The sequence below is a fragment of the Eleutherodactylus coqui genome, chromosome 4 (assembly GCF_035609145.1).
Source record: "Eleutherodactylus coqui strain aEleCoq1 chromosome 4, aEleCoq1.hap1, whole genome shotgun sequence".
Classification (NCBI taxonomy): Eukaryota; Metazoa; Chordata; class Amphibia; order Anura; family Eleutherodactylidae; genus Eleutherodactylus; species Eleutherodactylus coqui.
This window is the reverse complement of record NC_089840.1, coordinates 265,565,682-265,587,473: the sequence shown is the minus strand read 5'-3', so window position 1 is coordinate 265,587,473 and position 21,792 is coordinate 265,565,682. Positions and strand designations below refer to the sequence as shown.

At 37.8% G+C, this 21,792-nt stretch overlaps 1 protein-coding gene across 3 annotated transcripts in view; it reads right to left on the bottom strand.

The window, feature by feature from the left end:
* The window catches only part of FOXJ2 (forkhead box J2), a 31,640-nt gene that overhangs the window by 8,034 nt on the left and 1,814 nt on the right, over positions 1 to 21,792 (bottom strand). For all 3 annotated transcript variants that reach the window (XM_066601229.1, XM_066601231.1, XM_066601230.1), the window contains exons 2-5: positions 9,080 to 9,398; positions 8,873 to 8,947; positions 8,111 to 8,191; positions 7,419 to 7,550 (exon numbers count right to left, since the gene is read on the bottom strand). In XM_066601229.1, coding sequence (XP_066457326.1) covers positions 7,419 to 7,550; positions 8,111 to 8,191; positions 8,873 to 8,947; positions 9,080 to 9,391 — 600 coding nt within the window. In that variant the 5' untranslated portion in view covers positions 9,392 to 9,398. The remainder of the gene's footprint in view (positions 1 to 7,418; positions 7,551 to 8,110; positions 8,192 to 8,872; positions 8,948 to 9,079; positions 9,399 to 21,792) is intronic.

Here is a 21,792-nt window from a genome sequence, read left to right as displayed (position 1 = left end):
AGTAGTTATATTCTTGCACATAGAGGGCAGTATTATAGTAGTTATATTCTTGCACATAGAGGGCAGTATTATAGTAGTTATATTCTTGTACATAGGGGGCAGTATTATAGTAGTTATATTCTTGCACATAGGGAGCAGTATTATAGTAGTTATATTCTTGTACATAGGGGCAGTATTATAGTAGTTATATTTTTGTACATAGGGAGCAGTATTATAGTAGGTATATTCTTGTACATAGGGGGCAGTATTATAGTAGTTATATTCTTGTACATAGGGGCAGTATTATAGTAGTTATATTCTCGTACATAGGAGCAGTATTATAGTAGTTATATTCTTGTACATAGGAGCAGTATTATAGTAGTTATATTCTTGTACATAGGGGGCAGTATTATAGTAGTTATATTCTTGCACATAGGGAGCAGTATTATAGTAGTTATATTCTTGTACATAGGGGGCAGTATTATAGTAGTTATATTTTTGTACATAGGGAGCAGTATTATAGTAGTTATATTCTTGTACATAGGGGGCAGTATTATAGTAGTTATATTCTTGCACATAGGGAGCAGTATTATAGTAGTTATATTCTTGTACATATGAGGCAGTATTATAGTAGTTATATTCTTGCACATAGGGAGCAGTATTATAGTAGTTGTATTCTTGTACATAGTGGGCAGTATTATAGTAGTTATATTCTTGTACATAGGGGGCACTATTATAGTAGTTATATTCTTGTACATAGGGGGGAGTATTATAGAAGTTATATTCTTGTACATAGGGGGCACTATTATAGTAGTTATATTCTTGTACATAGAGGCAGTATTATAGTAGCTATATTCCTGTACATAGGGGGCAGTATTATAGTAGTTATATTCTTGTACATAGGGAGCAGTATTATAGTAGTTATATTCTTGTACATAGGGGCAGTACTATAGTAGTTATATTCTTGTACATAGGGGCAGTATTATAGTAGTTATATTTTTGTACATAGGGAGCAGTATTATAGTAGGTATATTCTTGTACATAGGGGGCAGTATTATAGTAGTTATATTCTTGTACATAGGGGCAGTATTATAGTAGTTATATTCTTGTACATAGGAGCAGTATTATAGTAGTTATATTCTTGTACATAGGAGCAGTATTATAGTAGTTATATTCTTGTACATAGGGGGCAGTATTATAGTAGTTATATTCTTGCACATAGGGAGCAGTATTATAGTAGTTATATTCTTGTACATAGGGGGCAGTATTATAGTAGTTATATTTTTGTACATAGGGAGCAGTATTATAGTAATTATATTCTTGTACATCGGGGGCAGTATTATAGTAGTTATATTCTTGCACATAGGGAGCAGTATTATAGTAGTTGTATTCTTGTACATAGTGGGCAGTATTATAGTAGTTATATTCTTGTACATAGGGGGCACTATTATAGTAGTTATATTCTTGTACATAGGGGGGAGTATTATAGAAGTTATATTCTTGTACATAGGGGGCACTATTATAGTAGTTATATTCTTGTACATAGAGGCAGTATTATAGTAGCTATATTCCTGTACATAGGGGGCAGTATTATAGTAGTTATATTCTTGTACATAGGGAGCAGTATTATAGTAGTTATATTCTTGTACATAGGGGCAGTATTATAGTAGTTATATTCTTGTACATAGGAGGCAGTATTATAGTAATTATATTCTTGTACATAGGAGGCAGTATAATAGTAGTTATATTCTTGTACATAGAGGCAGTATTATAGTAGCTATATTCCTGTACATAGGGGGCAGTATTATAGTAGTTATAGTCTTGTACATAGGGGGCAGTATTATAGTAGTTATAGTCTTGTACATAGGGGGCAGTATTATAGTAGTTATATTCTTGTACATAGGGGGCAGTATTATAGTAGTTATATTCTTGTACATAGGGGGCAGTATTATAGTAGTTATATTCTTGTACATAGGGGCAGTATTATAGTAGTTATATTCTTGTACATAGAAGGCAGTATTATAGTAATTATATTCTTGCACATAGGGGGCAGTATTATAGTAGTAATATTCTTGTACATAGGGGGCAGTATTATAGTAATTATATTCTTGTACATCGGGGGCAGTATAATAGTAGTTATATTCTTGTACATAGAGGCAGTATTATAGTAGCTATATTCCTGTACATAGGGGGCAGTATTATAGTAGTTATATTCTTGTACATAGGGGGCAGTATTATAGTAGTTATATTCTTGTACATAGGGGGCAGTATTATAGTAGTTATATTATTGTACATAGGGGGCAGTATTATAGTAGTTATATTCTTGTACATAGGGGCAGTATTATAATAGTTATATTCTTCTACATAGGGGGCAGTAATATAGTAGTTATATTCTTGTACATAGGAGGCAGTATTATAGTAGTTAAATTCTTGTACATAGGGTGCAGTATTAGAATAGTTGTATTCTTGTACATAGTGGGCAGTATTATAGTAGTTATATTCTTGTACATAGGGACAGTATTATAGGAGTTATATTCTTGTATATAGGGAGCAGTATTATAGTAGTTATATTCTTGTACATAGGGGGCAGTATTATAGTAGTTATATTCTTGTACATAGAGGACAGTATTATAGTAGTTATATTCCTGTACATAGGAGCAGTATTATAGTAGTTATAGTCTTGTACATAGTGGTCAGTATTATAGTAGTTATATTCTTGTACATAGGGAGCAGTATTATAGTAGTTATATTCTTGTACATAGGGGCAGTATTATAGTAATTATATTCTTGTACATCGGGGGCAGTATAATAGTAGTTATATTCTTGTACATAGAGGCAGTATTATAGTAGCTATATTCCTGTACATAGGGGGCAGTATTATAGTAGTTATATTCTTGTACATAGGGGGCAGTATTATAGTAGTTATATTCTTGTACATAGGGGGCAGTATTATAGTAGTTATATTATTGTACATAGGGGGCAGTATTATAGTAGTTATATTCTTGTACATAGGGGCAGTATTATAATAGTTATATTCTTGTACATAGGGGGCAGTAATATAGTAGTTATATTCTTGTACATAGGAGGCAGTATTATAGTAGTTAAATTCTTGTACATAGGGAGCAGTATTAGAATAGTTGTATTCTTGTACATAGTGGGCAGTATTATAGTAGTTATATTCTTGTACATAGGGACAGTATTATAGGAGTTATATTCTTGTATATAGGGAGCAGTATTATAGTAGTTATATTCTTGTACATAGGGGGCAGTATTATAGTAGTTATATTCTTGTACATAGAGGACAGTATTATAGTAGTTATATTCCTGTACATAGGAGCAGTATTATAGTAGTTATATTCTTGTACATAGGGGGCAGTATTATAGTAGTTATATTCTTGTACATAGGGGGCAGTATTATAGTAGTTATATTCTTGTACATAGGGGGCAGTATTATAATAGTTATATTCTTGTACATAGGGGGCAGTATTATAGTAGTTATATTCTTGTACATAGGGGGCATTATTATAGTAGTTATTTTCTTGTACATAGGGGGCAGTATTATAGTAGTTATATTCTTGTACATAGGGGGCAGTATTATAGTAGTTATATTCTTGTACATAGGGGCAGTATTATAGTAGTTATATTCTTGTACATAGGAGGCAGTATTATAGTAATTATATTCTTGCACATAGGGGGCAGTATTATAGTAGTAATATTCTTGTACATAGGGGGCAGTATTATAGTAATTATATTCTTGTACATCGGGGGCAGTATAATAGTAGTTATATTCTTGTACATAGAGGCAGTATTATAGTAGCTATATTCCTGTACATAGGGGGCAGTATTATAGTAGTTATAGTCTTGTACATAGTGGTCAGTATTATAGTAGTTATATTCTTGTACATAGGGAGCAGTATTATAGTAGTTATATTCTTGTACATAGGGGCAGTATTATAGTAATTATATTCTTGTACATCGGGGGCAGTATAATAGTAGTTATATTCTTGTACATAGAGGCAGTATTATAGTAGCTATATTCCTGTACATAGGGGGCAGTATTATAGTAGTTATATTCTTGTACATAGGGGGCAGTATTATAGTAGTTATATTCTTGTACATAGGGGGCAGTATTATAGTAGTTATATTATTGTACATAGGGGGCAGTATTATAGTAGTTATATTCTTGTACATAGGGGGCAGTATTATAATAGTTATATTCTTGTACATAGGGGGCAGTATTATAGTAGTTATATTCTTGTACATAGGGGGCATTATTATAGTAGTTATATTCTTGTACATAGGGGGCAGTATTATAGTAGTTATATTCTTGTACATAGGAGGCAGTATTATAGTAGTTATATTCTTGTACATAGGGGCAGTATTATAATAGTTATATTCTTGTACATAGGGGGCAGTAATATAGTAGTTATATTCTTGTACATAGGAGGCAGTATTATAGTAGTTAAATTCTTGTACATAGGGAGCAGTATTAGAATAGTTGTATTCTTGTACATAGTGGGCAGTATTATAGTAGTTATATTCTTGTACATAGGGACAGTATTATAGGAGTTATATTCTTGTATATAGGGAGCAGTATTATAGTAGTTATATTCTTGTACATAGGGGGCAGTATTATAGTAGTTATATTCTTGTACATAGGGGGCAGTATTATAGTAGTTATAATCTTGTACATAGGGGGCATTATTATAGTAGTTATATTCTTGTACATAGGGGGCAGTATTATAGTAGTTATATTCTTGTACATAGGGGGCAGTATTATAGTAGTTATATTCTTGTACATAGGGGCAGTATTATAGTAGTTATATTCTTGTACATAGGAGGCAGTATTATAGTAATTATATTCTTGCACATAGGGGGCAGTATTATAGTAGTAATATTCTTGTACATAGGGGGCAGTATTATAGTAATTATATTCTTGTACATCGGGGGCAGTATTATAGTAGTTATATTCTTGTACATAGGGGGCAGTATTATAGTAGTTATATTCTTGTACATAGGGGCAGTATTATAGTAATTATATTCTTGTACATCAGGGGCAGTATAATAGTAGTTATATTCTTGTACATAGAGGCAGTATTATAGTAGCTTTATTCCTGTACATAGGGGGCAGTATTATAGTAGTTATATTCTTGTACATAGGGGGCAGTATTATAGTAGTTATATTATTGTACATAGGGGGCAGTATTATAGTAGTTATATTCTTGTACATAGGGGGCAGTATTATAATAGTTATATTCTTGTACATAGGGGGCAGTATTATAGTAGTTATATTCTTGTACATAGGGGGCATTATTATAGTAGTTATATTCTTGTACATAGGGGGCAGTATTATAGTAGTTATATTCTTGTACATAGGAGGCAGTATTATAGTAGTTATATTCTTGTACATAGGGGCAGTATTATAATAGTTATATTCTTGTACATAGGGGGCAGTAATATAGTAGTTATATTCTTGTACATAGGAGGCAGTATTATAGTAGTTAAATTCTTGTACATAGGGAGCAGTATTAGAATAGTTGTATTCTTGTACATAGTGGGCAGTATTATAGGAGTTATATTCTTGTATATAGGGAGCAGTATTATAGTAGTTATATTCTTGTACATAGGGGGCAGTATTATAGTAGTTATATTCTTGTACATAGAGGACAGTATTATAGTAGTTAAATTACTGTACATAGGAGCAGTATTATAGTAGTTATATTCTTGTACATAGGGGGCAGTATTATAGTAGTTATATTCTTGTACATATGGGGCAGTAATATAGTAGTTATATTCTTGTACATAGGGGCAGTATTATAATAGTTATATTCTTGTACATAGGGGGCAGTATTACAGTAGTTATATTCTTGTACATAGGGGGCAGTATTATAGTAGTTAAATTCTTGTACATAGGGAGCAGTATTATAGTAGTTGTATTCTTGTACATAGTGGGCAGTATTATAGTAGTTATATTCTTGTACATAGGGGCAGTATTATAGTAGTTATATTCTTGGACATAGGGACAGTATTATAGGAGTTATATTCTTGTATATAGGGAGCAGTATTATAGTAGTTATATTCTTGTACATAGGGGGCAGTATTATAGTAGTTATATTCTTGTACATAGAGGACAGTATTATAATAGTTATATTCTTGTACATAGGGGACAGTATTATAGTAGTTATATTCCTGTACATAGGAGCAGTATTATAGTAGTTATATTCTTGTACATGGGGGGCAGTATTATAGTAGTTATATTCTTGTAGATATGGGGCCGTATTATACTTATATTCTTGTACATAGGAGCAGTATTATAGTAGTTATATTCTTTTACATAGGGGGCAGTATTATAGTAGTTATATTCTTGTACATAGGGGGCAGTATTATAGTAGTTATATACTTGTACATGGGGACAGTATTATAGTAGTTATATTCTTGTACATAGGGGGCAATATTATAGTAGTTATATTCTTGTACATAGGGGGCAGTATTATAGTAGTTATATTCTTGTACGTAGGGGACAGTATTATAGTAGCTATATTTTGTACATAGGGTGCAGTATTATAGTAGTTATATTCTTGCACATAGGGGGCAGTATTATAGTAGTTATATTCTTGTACATAGGGGGCAATATTATAGTAGTTATATTCTTGTACATAGAGGGCAGTATTATAGTAGTTATATTCTTGTACATAGGAGCAGTATTATAGTAGTTATATTCTTGTACATAGGGGGACAGTATTATAGTAGTTATATTCTTGTACATAGGGGCAGTATTATAGTAGTTATATTCTTGTACATAGGGGGCAGTATTATAGTAGTTATATTCTTGTACATAGGAGGCAGTATTATAGTAGTTATATTCTTGTACATAGGGGGCAGTACTATAGTAGTTATATTCTTGTACATAGTGGGCAGTATTATAGTAGTTATATTCTTGTACATAGTGGGCAGTATTATAGTAGTTATATTCTTGTACATAGGGGGCAGTATTATAGTAGTTATAGTCTTGTACATAGGGGCAGTATTATAGTAGTTATAGTCTTGTACATAGGGGCAGTATTATAGTAGTTATATCTTTGTACATAGGGGGCAGTATTATAGTAGTTATATTCTTGTACATAGGGGGCAGTATTATAGTAGTTATATTCTTGTACATAGAGAGCAGTATTATAGTAGTAATATTCTTGTACATAGGGGGCAGTATTACAGTAGTTATATTCTTGTACATAGGGGCAGTATTACAGTAGTTATATTTTTGTACATAGGCGAGCAGTATTATAGTAGTTTTATTTTTGTTCATATGGTGTAGTATTATAGTAATTATATTCTTGTACATAGGAGCAGTATTATAGTAATTATGTTCTTGTACATAGGGGGTAGTGCTTATATGTGCGCCTAATTCTTAATGTAATCTGTCTTATAGACTCAGCTGTTACCTGGCTATAGCTGGGGAGAGTTGAGTTGTTTTCCATGTGATGACTTTGTGTGTTTTCTGTAGGCAAGGACACATCACTTGTGGAACTCAGGGGACTTTTATTGATTTCTGGTTCGGGGGAGTCCTGTGAGAGCTGTAGATAGAGATTATTACACATTATGATATGAATCATTAAAAATTCAACCATTTTATGAAGGTCTTTACCATTGCCGATGTCTATACTTAGGCAGGGCAGGCTGCACTTAAAGCAACCCTCCGAGCCTGGAGAATCAAAGATGGCCGCACCAGCTGCTCTGACTGTCTTATGTACCCTGTGTATTAGTATGCATCTTTAGTCTAAGACACTACACTTGCTTTGATTAACCAGTGATGTCCACATGATCAGTGCCGGCCAATCAGATCAGCATGTAGTGTCGTAGACTACCAATACATACTATGCACAGTGCGCATCAGGTAGTCACAGAAGCGGTTCGGCCATCTTTGTTTCTTAAGGCCTGGTGGGCTGCTTTAAATGCAGATACATTCCTTGTAGTGCTAAAAAGTTATGTTTTTCTTTCATCCTTCATTATTGAAATCACTTTTGATCTTTGATTGTAAAGGCAGAAACCCCCTTAATATCAATATTTTTGGAAACAGCTAATAATGCAATTTCTTCATTTAATATCTGTTGATAGTCGTATGACGTCTAGTTACCTCATCGTCGGGATGTGGACGTTTCCTTCGTGGGAGGGCTACATCTTCTTTGGGGCAGCTGTCAATCATCCAGTACGATCCCTGGAAATTAGATGCCGGAATTGAAATCCATCATTACACCCCACCTCTGTAATATTTTATGTCCTCGTTACCCTTCCGTTTCACTCAAATGGGTCTAAGATTATACTTATATATTGAACCGAAATAGATTTGGTTAAACTTCCACTGACGGGGTCTTGGGGTTATTGGTTGACAGATTTAAAGAGGTATTCCCATCTTGCAACTCCTACTTCAATAAGATGCTTCTTTCCAAAATGCTCCGTTCTCCAGATATTGGAGCTCTTGATTCCTCTGCACTCTGGTTGTTTACTGCTCGTTGCCAGGGAAACAGACCGCCTCTTCTATGGACAGAAATAGCAGAGCACAAAGGTAGCTCTAATTTAGATAAAAGTAGTGTGCAAGCACCGGGCTCCTCTGCTTTTTATCTATTTCTTTCCATAGAAGAGTTGGTCGGTTTCCCTGGCAACAAGCAGTAAACAATCAAAGTGCAGAGGAATCAAAACTTGCAATATCCGGAGAACAGAGCATTTTGGAAATAAATATTTATAAAATAAATAAAATTCATTGTTTTGCCGATTTGAACACATTGACATAGGATTCCTGAGATGGGAATACCCCTTTAACATTAGTAACTAGTATCAGGCAGCTGCTGCAAAGGCAAATAAAATCATAGGCATAAGTAATGGGAACATTTTAGCTCACCTTTCCCGGATCATCTCTGGGACGCGGCACTTTCCTGAAACATTTATTTAGTGACAGGTTATGGCGGATTGAGTTCTGCAGAGAAGAGATGAAAGGAAAAAAATATGCGTAAATGTCTATATAACCTGTAAATAAGTGCCCCCTGGACAAAAAGTAAATTCAATGCTCTTTCTTGATACAGGCTTATATATGTAGACAGGTGCTCACCTTCCATCCCACACCGGCATTGCGGTAATATGGAAAGTTGTCGCAGATCCAGCGGTAGATCTCGCTGAGGGTCATACGCCTGGCAGGTGCTGAGTTTATTGCATACTGGATGAGATTGGCGTAACTATATGGAGGTTTCCCATCACGATGTGCAGCTGCCTCCTCCTTAGTCAGCATGGCGTTTGGGTCGGTGGGTGATCCAGGTCCTTTTCTTCCTCCGCTACCCTGCTGAGACCCCTTCATTGCAGCCTGGATGGTCAGTTGCGGAAGCCAGTCTATAGAGGTCAAGCTGCTACCCAGGTCTGACGCCATCTTTAGGCTGAGGAAGACAAGAGCAGGTCAGTGTTTCTGTGCATGCAAACTCCAGATACCTATCTCAGAAGTGTCAATGATGCCCCCAGAGAATGTCCTGCAGGTCACACACCCTCCCAAGTTTGAGAAGTGGTCCGTATACCACCTAACTCATACATACTGTAGATATGCTACATAGCAAATAGTATATGCACCCTCTTCAATGAAGCTGAGATCAGAACTCTCTGCAATCAAGTTTTTCCACACCAATATGGACATCAACTTGCGCCCCCAAGCATTGTTTTACTGAAACCAGAAATTACCATCTCTAAACTGGTCCAAAGAAATACAGTCTCCGAACCACAATTTTACGTTCCTCTTAAGCAAGAAGTGTTCTGCATCCACGAAACCAGATTGACCCGTCGGAGAATATGTTTCTTTTTCGGTTTAATGGTGATGGCTTTACCCAACTCAGGCAGCTGCTTGGCATTGTGCATAAAGATCTCAGGTTGTGTGTTGCTCTCTGGCCATGAAGCTCTTTGTGCTTTTGATAGCTTCATGATAAAAGCCACAACCACAGATGATTGCCATCCACTTCAGGACTCGGCGGTCTAGTTCTGTGAGTTTGTGTGGTCACCCCTTGGCGGCTGCACTAACGTCATTTTTAGGCACCTCCACCTTCCCATAACTGCAATTAAAGGTGGCCAGACAAATCTAGCAAGATAGATATGTGTCAAGCTGACTTGTTGGCTGCACCATATGAAGGAGCCATGTTGCCAGTCATCACGTTCTTCAGTACGACCCTTCCTACAGCGAATGGTTCATGAATGGATTTTTTTATTAATTTACCTGGAAGTCACTGCAGCCTGCTAATAAGAAGGGGGTGCACATACTTTTGTCCATGTAGTGGATATATATCATAAGATTTTACAGTCCTCTCATTTACCATTCGTACAAAAAAGTACTTGAGATTATCCTCTCTAGATGTTGATGTAGTCTGCTGAAGCTGGTGACTGGCTGCAGTGGTCATGTGGGTATACGGGCACATCACCGCCACAGCCATGTAAAAACGGTGAGGGGGATAGAACTGGTGATGCAGAACTTGCTTTAAAAATTTTTTGAAGTGTAGAAAATGCAATAAATTAACAATGGTCTTGGACAACCCCTTAAAGTTGGGTGGTCCCCTGTCTGGGAACTTCTGCTGATGCCTTACCCTAGTGGATAGTCATAAAGTGCCTAATTATAAGTGAAGGCATGTCGGGTCACCCAGACTTCCTGGGAGACTTCAAGTTTCATGCCCTCTTGCCTAGTCACCCGTTTCAATCTGTGGCATCCAATCAACTATGCATTAAAGTTCAAAAATTAACTCTACTCACTTTTTTTGCTCCCCCCAACAATCAGCAGCTTCTGGGAAGCACAATCACATGCTCTGAGCATGTGACTGATGTGGCCAATCACTGGCTTCAGCAGTACGAATGTCATCGCACAAGGCCAGTTCCCAGGAGGTGAGCCGAGACCGGCAGAAAGGCAGCTGGAACAGCCAAGGGGAGCGAAAGAGGGGAGTATATAATTTTGTTTTTAAGTGCCATCAAAAATAGTGCCATATATTGTCCAAATAACACGCCATACAGTTACAATACTATATGCTGCCATTACCACCATACACGCAGAAATAACATACTGGGTGGGGCCTAAGTACCAGTGCCACACATTAGCTAAGTAAATACCACCATACAGCGCCCATTCAATACCAAAAACAGTGCAATGCAATAGTCTAAATACTACTGCCATACAAGACTGTGCAGGTCGTATGCCTCAGGTGCCACGGCTATACTTCTATCTGGGAAAGCTGCGTGACAACCAGTACCCACTCCTACAGGACTGTCACCCAGCTTTGTTACAGCCCTAAATGGCAAATCAACCTATTTATGCAATAGTTGCAGTTGCGTATACATGGTGATTTGTTATTCCGAAACTTGGGAAAGCTGTTTAACCCTTTCCAATCCACTGTCTGACGTCTTCCTACATTCTAATTGAAGCTTGTACAGCTCCAATATCAGAAGACTTCCGACAGGGTATTCTTACCGTCTATTGCCAGCCACTCTGCTGTCGGAGCCTCTCTGGCGCACACACACTGGCTTTAGCCAGCAGATGACACCGGTGTATAACAGCAAAAAAGGAAACCCTTAATCCAAAATTGGATTGGAAAGGGTTAAGGGTATGTTTACACAAGGCGGAAATGCTGCAGAATTTCCGCAGCGGCAAATTCCGCAGCGTTTCCGCATCTACAACAGAGTCAAAATTAGCTGGACAGCCATACTTCTGACTTCAGAAGATGCGCCGCTCCCCTCACCTCCGAAGTCTTTGCAGCTCTTCGACCGCTGGCTTGTAGTGGGCGCTGCACCGCTGGTCAGGTGATGTGGCAGTGGCACTCACTATAGGCTGCTGGGCACTGTGGATCGCTGACAGCGGGAAGTCTTTGGAGGTGAGAGGAGCACTGTATCTTCTGAAATCATCTGCAGATATTCAGCTGATTTCAAGTCAATATCTGCACCATTGCTGTGCGTTTTGATTCTGTTTTAGATTATGGAAATATTGCGGAATTTGCAGTGGAATTTTCTGCTGTGGAAATTGTGCAGCATTTCTTCTACGTGTAAGCATACCCTATAGGGCCACTCTAGTGAAAACAGCTGTGGCAGAGAAGAACGAAGTTCGCCCATTGAATTCAATGGAGCCGGCAATACAGCCGGCTCCATTGAAAGCAATAGGCTGCTGGCGAGCGCGGGATGAATTTTCGGGAAGGGCTTAAAAATATAAGCCCTTCCCTGAAAACCATCCTAAAATGTATAAAAAAAAAAAATTATTCTCGCCTTTTTCCTGCAGCCAGAGTTCTGCTGCATCCAGCCGGCAGTTCTCCTGAACTGCTCTGTGTGGTATTCAGCAGGCGGGGATTTAAAATCCCCGGCTGTTGAATGGGCTGCCTCTGATTGGTCACAGCCCTCACCAATCAGAGGCAGCTCTCACTCACCCATTCATGAATTCATGAATGGGTGAGTGAGTGCTGCCTCTGATTGGCTGAGCGCAGGGACCAATTAGAGGCAGCTCTCAGCTATTGAATGACAGCTGAGAGCTGCCTATGATTGTTCCCTGCGCTCCGTCATGCGATCCGCAAATCGCGCGAAAAAACGCCCCTTGTGACCGAGGCCTCAATCATAAAACCCATCGTCTGCAGCTGAGAACCATAGGCACCTACACAGAACGTTGCCTATGCACAAGAATATAACTACTTCAGGGTGGTCCAAAGGTATGGAAACACCTGAAAAAAAATTAAGCGGTGGTTGGGAACGCCATCCTGTGTGTGGCATGTTGTTGAGGGGAAGGTGGCCATTTTGAAAGCCGCCATCTTGGAACCAAGTCAATATTTCAAATCTCTGCTTAAATGTCATGTGTCTTTATTCCTGCCAAAGTAAGCAACTTTCTCTTTGTTTGAGATACAGATACGGCTGCGAGATTAATGCTTGAGGAGAAGACCGAGATTGTGCTGAACTCCAGGAGAGCACAGAACCCGAGTCATTAGAGTGGACATCAATGGTTGGCACCCTAACAGACCAGCCATCCACCATGGCAGAGTTGGCAAATTGCTTGAGAAAATTTCTCCAAACAGGTTCTGTGTTGGAACTGCCAAAAAGTGGATGTAACAAAACTGCCACAGACGAAGCAACAACAATGGCCGTCCTGTCGTCCTTCTGCAAGAGCCCACATTGTAGCACCCGGCGTCTGTCACAGGAGAGCGAGGTGAGTCAAACCACCATCGAGCAGATACTGACTACACACAAATGGCACCCATAGAAGATCTAGTTGCTGCATCATCTCATGGAGGACAATCCCAATCACCATGTTGAATTTGTGGAATGGGTGTCACAGCAATTGCAATGTGACCCACATTTCACAGAGACGGTGCTGTTCAGTGATGGAGCAAACATGAACGGGCAGTTGAACAAGCAAAACGTTCACTGCTGGTCGGATACAATCCACTCTGGACGGATTCCTCGTAGATGGTTGGTGAACAGGACGTTTCTGCTGAGGTATTGTTCTCAGTGTATCGTCAAAGGGAGAAAAGGATAGCCTTGAATATTCGAAACAATGAAGAGCACATTGAGCATATCCCAATGTGGATCGTCGTTGTATTCCATGCTAGTTTTAGCAAGGATAAGGACACATGACAGATTTGAATTCCTCATCAAATTCTCTGTCAGATACATAAGTCACATGCATTACTTTCCCTTTTGAAAATATCGACTTGGTTCCAAGATGGCAGCCTTAAAAATGGCTGCCATGTTGGATATTTTCCCCTTAGCAACATGCCACACACAGAATGGCATTCCCAACCACCAGCGTTTTCTATTTATTCGAGTGTCTGTGTACCTTTGGACCACTCTGTATAATACTGCTAATATGTATAACAATATAACTACTATAATACCTCCCACTATCTACAAGAATATAACTACTATAATCCTGCCCCTATGAACAAGAATATACCTACTATAATACTGCCCTCTATGTACAAGAATATAACCACTATAATACTGCCCCCTATGTACAAGAATATAACCACTATAATACTGCCCCCTATGTACAAGAATATAACTACTATAATACTGCCCCCTTATGTACAAGAATATAACTACTATAATACTGCTCCCTATGTACAAGAATATAACTACTATAATACTGCCCCCTATGTACAAGACTATAACTACAATAATACTGCCCCCATGTAGAAGAATATAACTACTATAATACTGCCCTCTATGTATAAGAATATAACTACTATAATATCGGCCCCCATGTAGAAGAATATAGCTACTATAATAGTGCCCCTATGTACAAGAATATAACTACTATAATACTGCCCTCTATGTACAAGAATATAACTACTATAATACTGCTCCCTATGTACAAGAATACAACTACTATAATACTGCCTCCTATGTACAAGAATGTAACTACTATAATACTACCTCCTATGTACAAGAATATAACTACTATAATACTGCCCCCTATGTACAAGAATATAACTACTATAATACTGACCCCTATGTACAAGAATATAACTACTATAATACTGTCCTCTATGTACAAGAATATAACTACTATAATATCGGCCCCTTATGTATAAGAATATAACTAGTAAATTTTGCCCCCTATGTACTAGAATATAACTACTATAATGCTGCCCCCTATGTACAAGAATATAACTACTATAATACTGCCCTCTATGTACAAGAATATAACTACTATAATACTGCCTCCTATGTACAAGAATATAACTACTATAATACTGCTCCTATGTACAAGAATATAACTACTATAATACTACCCACTATGTACAAGAATATAACTACTATAATACTGCCCTCTATGTACAAGAATATAACTATTATAATACTGCCCCTATGTACAAGAATGTAACTACTATAATACTGCTCCTATATACAAGAATATAACTACTATAATACTGCTCCTATGTACAAGAATATAACTACTATAATACTGCCCCCTATGTACAAGAATATAACTACTATAATACTGCCTCCTATGTACAAGAATATAACTACTGTAATACTGCTCACTATGTACAAGAATATAACTACTATAATACTGCCCCTATGTACAAGAATATAACTACTATAATACTGTCCTCTATGTACAAGAATATAACAACTATAATACTACCCCCTATGTACAAGAATATAACTACTATAATACTGCCCTCTATGTACAAGAATGTAACTACTATAATACTGCTCCTATGTACAAGAATATAACTACTATAATACTGCCTCCTATGTACTACTACTATGATACTGCTTCCTATGTACAAGAATATAAGTACTATAATACTGTCCTCTATGTACAAGAATATAACTATTATAATACTGCCCCTATGTACAAATAAATAAATAAATCTTGGTATTTGTATAGCGCCAACTTATTCCGCAGCGCTTTCAGGTAATTATTACTTATTACCCCCCACCAAGCTGGGTTCTCATTTTACCGACCTCGGAAGGATGGAAGGCTGAGTCAGACTCACGCGGGGATCGAACTTGCAAACCTCAGGTCGTAGGTGAGAGCTTACACTCTGCACCACACGAGGCTCAAGAATATAACTACTATAATACTGCTCCTATATACAAGAATATAACTACTATAATACTGCTCCTATGTACAAGAATATAACTACTATAATACTTCCCCCTATGTACAAGAATATAACTACTATAATACTGCCTCCTATGTACAAGAATATAACTACTATAATACTGCCCCCTATGTACAAGAATATAACTACTATAATACTGTCCTCTATGTACAAGAATATAACAATTATAATACTGCTCCCTATGTACAAGAATATAACTACTATAATACTGCCTCCTATGTACAAGAATATAACTGCTATAATACTGCCCCCTATGTACAAGAATATAACTACTATAATACTGCTCCTATGTACAAGAATATAACTACTATAATACTGCCTCCTATGTACAAGAATATAACTACTATAATACTGCTCCCTATGTACAAGAATATAACTACTATAATACTGCCTCCTATGTACAAGAATATAACTACTATAATACTGCCTCCTATGTACAAGAATATAACTACTATAATACTGTCCTCTATGTACAAGAATATAACTACTATAATACTCATCCTGTGTACAAGAATATAACTACTATAATATTGCTCCTATGTACAAGAATATAACTACTATAATACTGCCCCCTATGTACAAGAATATATCTACTATAATACTGCCCCCTATGTACAAGAATATAACTACTATAATACTGCTCCTATGTACAAGAATATAACTACTATAATACTGCCTCCTATGTACAAGAATATAACTACTATAATACTGCCTCCTATGTACAAGAATATAACTACTATTATACTGCTTCCTATGTACAAGAATATAACTACTATAATACTGCCTCCTATGTACAAGAATATAACTACTATAATACTGCCTCCTATGTACAAGAATATAACTACTATAATACTGCCTCCTATGTACAAGAATATAACTACTATAATACTGCCTCCTATGTACAAGAATATAACTACTATTATACTGCTTCCTATGTACAAGAATATAACTACTATAATACTGCCTCCTATGTACAAGAATATAACTACTATAATACTGCCTCCTATGTACAAGAATATAACTACTATAATACTGCCTCCTATGTACAAGAATATAACTACTATAATACTGCCTCCTATGTACAAGAATATAACTACTATAATACTGCTCCTATGTACAAGAATATAACTACTATAATACTGCCTCCTATGTACAAGAATATAACTACTATAATACTGCCTCCTATGTACAAGAATATAACTACTATAATAATGCCCTCTATGTACAAGAATATAACTACTATTATACTGCTTCCTATGTACAAGAATATAACTACTATAATACTGCCCTCTATGTACAAGAATATAACTACTATAATACTGCCCCCTATGTACAAGAATATAACTACTATAATACTACCTCCTATGTACAAGAATATAACTACTATAATACTGCCCCCTATGTACAAGAATATAACTACTATAATAATGCCCTCTATGTACAAGAATATAACTACTATTATACTGCTTCCTATGTACAAGAATATAACTACTATAATACTGCTCCTATGTACAAGAATATAATTACTATAATACTGCCTCCTATGTACAAGAATATAACTACTATAATACTGCCCCCTATGTACAAGAATATAACTACTATAATACTGCTCCCATGTACAAGAATATACCTACTATAATACTGCCTCCTATGTACAAGTATATAACTACTATAATATTGCCCCCTATGTACAAGAATATAACTACTATAATACTGCCCACTATGTACAAGAATATAACTACTATAATACTGCCCTCTATGTACAAGAATATAATTACTATAATACTGCCCCCTATGTACAAGAATATAACTACTATAATACTGCCCCCTATGTACAAGAATATAACTACTATAATACTGCCCCTATGTACAAGAATATAACTACTATAGTACTGCCCCTATGTACAAGAATATAACTACTATAATACTGCCCCCTATGTACAAGAGTATAACTACTATAATACTGTCTCCTATGTACAAGAATATAACTACTATAATACTGCTCCCTATGTACAAGAATATAACTACTATAATACTGTCTCCTATGTACAAGAATATAACTACTATAATACTGCCCCCTATGTACAATAATATAGGTATTATATTATGGCTCCTATGTACACGAATATAATTATTATTATACTGCCCCCTATGTACAAGAATATAACTACTATAATACTGTCTCCTATGTACAAGAATATAACTACTATAATACTGCCCCCTATGTACAAGAGTATAACTACTATAATACTGCCCCCTATGTACAAGAATATAACTACTATAATACTGCCCTCTATGTACAAGAGTATAACTACTATAATACTGCCTCCTATGTACAATAATATAGGTATTATATTATGGCTCCTATGTACACGAATATAATTATTATTATACTGCCCCCTATGTACAATGCAGCTGAAATATGGACTGGCAGTAAAGTTGGACAAATCATCACGGTGGCAGTCATTCCTCTTCATTGCTATATAACACATTAAAGACATTGGATATCGGGTCTGCATCCTTTAACAATATGGATGCCAATCAGCAACTGAGATTTCTTACAACAGATCGCAGGCGGTTGTATTGTGACCTCACAGAGATCTCTGTTCGGTTTGAGAATGATTTTCCATAAGCACCAGTTTTTGCAAAGTTGTAGCCCAATCCCCCATGTTGTCATCACACAGAACACTCATTACTGTCCCTATGTGACTATCCGCTACATGGCACATAGATCTCACACGACAGGACCTGATTGTTCATACTGGATCAGGACAACAGACCATTATATGGATGTACCAATGAATTAGTCATAAGAGAATGTTGGACCTACAAACAACATGATAGTAAAAGGTGCAGGTTCACTTTAAGCTACCACTGGATTATTTTAACATACCCTTAAAACAAACAGGGGCCAGACAAAATCCCCCAGTTTACTAATACAGTCTACAGGCAGAGTCCGGCTTTGCCAACTACCCGGGTAAGGGCGCCTACCCACTGGCGTTTGCGATTTTCGTGCGTTTTTGGCGCGTTTTCCGCGCGTTTTTCGCGGCATTTTCGCGCCTTTTCCGTTAAATTCCATTGACATTCATGGGTGCATTAAGAGAAAAATAAGGACACATATGCAACTGACAGTTCCTATGTTAAAAATTGGAACGGACCGAAAAAAAAAAACGCAAGTGGACAGGAACACATTCTATCCTAATTGCTCTTCAGAAAAAACACAAAACGCAAAGGAAAAAAAATCGCAAGTGGGTAGGCGCCCTTACAGTGCATATTAGTAGCATTAACACAGACTCAATAGATACAATGTCACATTCCATCAATACTTGTCAGTCATTGTCATTGTGTCTGAAACTGCAACATTGTATCTACACATCTGTCAGTCTCTGTTCTGTTATGTTGTATCCACAAGTCTGTCTGTCCGTGCGGTCATATTTTAGGGTGACTACCCACTACAGTTTTTTTCCCTGCGAAATTCGCAGCGTTTTCTTTTCTTCAGGGGTCTATGGGACGTGTAATGTTAAAATCGCGATCGCGCAAAATCGCGATTTCGCGGTAAATTGCGATTTTGCGCGATCGCGATTTTAACATTACAAGTCCCATAGACCCCTGCAGAAAAAAAATGCTGCGAATTTTGCAGGGAAAAAAAACGCTAGTGGGTAGTCACCCTTATCAGCGAGTCAGTCTGTCTATGTGTTTTCACATTGTCACATCATATCTAGGAGTTTGTTCATCTGCCTGTCACATTGTATCAAGTCATCGGTGTGTCTGTGTTGTTCAGTTGTATGTTTGTTGTCACATTGTATCTGTCTGTCTGTGTTGTTACATTGTATCTACTCACCTGCCCATCTGTCTATTATGTTGTCTCTAGTCAACTGTCTGTATGTGTTGTTACATTGTATCTAGTCATGTGTCTGTGTGTTATGTTGTATCTAGTCACCTGTCTGTATGTGTTGTTACATTGTATCATCTAGTCATGTGTCAGTGTGTTATGTTGTATCTAGTCACCTGTCTGTATGTGTTGTTACATTGAATCTAGTCATGTGTCTGTGTGTTATGTTGTATCTAGTCACCTGTCTGTATGTGTTGTTACATTGTATCATCTAGTCATGTGTCTGTGTGTTATGTTGTATCTCGTCGCCTGTCTGTATGTGTTGTTACATTGTATCTAGTCATGTGTCAGTGTGTTATATTGTATCTAGTCACCTGTCTGTATGTGTTGTTACATTGTATCTAGTCATGTGTCTGTGTGTTATGTTGTATCTAGTCACCTGTCTATATGTGTTGTTACATTGTATCTAGTCATGTGTCTGTGTGTTATGTTGTATTTAGTCACCTGTCTGTATGTGTTGTTACATTGTATCTAGTCATGGGGTACTGATGATAAAGAGTGGACAAGCGGCACCAGCGCTCTTTCATAGCTCCATTGAGGAGGTTGTTATATACTCCCTCTGTGAATATTGTAGCGATTACCTCATTTAAAGAGAGTTTTTCTGGGTGACAAGTTCCTTTTATGGAGGCAAATAAAGTAAATGCCACCCATATATTACAGCCCCTCTGTTAGATTACCCCACATTTTCATTTTGGGTCATTTTCTATGTGCCTCCATTATAAACTCCCTGAGCTCCCTGCCCGACAATGCCATCTGACTACTACTATATTAGCACCTACCAGCCCTTTTGCCCCACATTTCTGTACCCAGCTGTCTTCCTGCCCCACATTGAAATGTCTTACTTTTCTGACATGTATTACTGGCACACGGCCTGTCTGCCTTCCTACCTGCCCATCCTGGCAGACCAGCATCTACTTACATGCTTAAGTAGGCCAACTGATATTTGCCTGCCCCCATATACTGCTTACCAGGCTCACCTTCATTACCAGCACCTGCCTGGCTTCCAATCCTGCTATACAAGCAAGAACTTACCTGCCTATTAAACCGGTAACTGTCTACCCAACTAGATTACACAAGCAGAACCAGACGGCATTAGCCGGATCTGCTCACCAGCCAGCCCCACATCATTAGAACTCACTCACCTTCCTCACACTTTATGCCAGCAGTTGCTTGCTTGCCTGCACCATGTAACCAACAGCTGATTGCTTGTCTACATCACATTGATAGTACTCGCTTACCTTTCTTGCATTCTCATCTTCTGCTCCCCTGCCTTACCCAAAATGCTTGCCCCAGTAAACACAGACCCAGTTTGCCTCCCTTCCCGCCTCCCCAGCCCCTGCTTGCCCTTTTATACATACAACTTTTCTGATTGTCTCACTATACCAGTAACTGCTTGTCTGTCCTTCATTACTAAGCACCCCTAGCTTGCTTATACCACTTTACCAACACCTGCTTGCCCGTCTTTCTTAAGTTCCCATCTTCTGCTCCCCTGCCAACCCAACATCACCGACACTTGCTTGCCTGCTCGCCCATTAAGCACAGACCCAGTTTGCTTGCCTTTCCACCTACCAGCACTACTCTATATGCAACAACTCCCTTGCCTGTTTCACTATATCGGTAACTGCTTGCTTGCCTGCCCTTCAGTACCAAGCACTTGCTTGCCTATAATGCCTTACCAGCAGCATCTTGTCTTTCCTTCATGCATCCTATCTTCTGCTCCCCTGCCAACCCCACACCAGCAGTACTTGCCTGCCCCATTAAACACAGACCCAGTTTGCTTGCCTACCTGCACCACTATACATGCAACAACTCAAGTTTGTTTCATTATGCCAGCAACTACTTATTTGCCTGCCCTTCAGTACCCACTTGCTTGCCAATAGCACATTACCAGCATCTGCTTGCCCATCTTCCTAACATTCGCAGCCTCTGCTTCCCTGCCAAACCACAATAGTACTTGCTTGCCCCATTAAATGCTGACCCAGTGTACCTACCTTTCTGCCTCCCCTGCTTGCATTATTATACATGGAACAACCTACCTGATTGTCTCACTACACCAGTAACTGCTTGTCTGTCCTTCAATACCTAGCACCCCCTAGCTTGCCTATACTACTTTGCCAACACCTGCTTGCCCATTTTTCTTGAGTTCCCATGTTCTGCTCTCCTGCCAACCCAATATCACCGACACTTGCTTGCCTGCTCGCCCATTAAACACAGACCCATTTTCCTAACATTCGCACCCTCTGCTTCCCTGCCAAACCACAACAGTACTTGCTTGCCCCATTAAATACAGACCCAGGTTGCCCA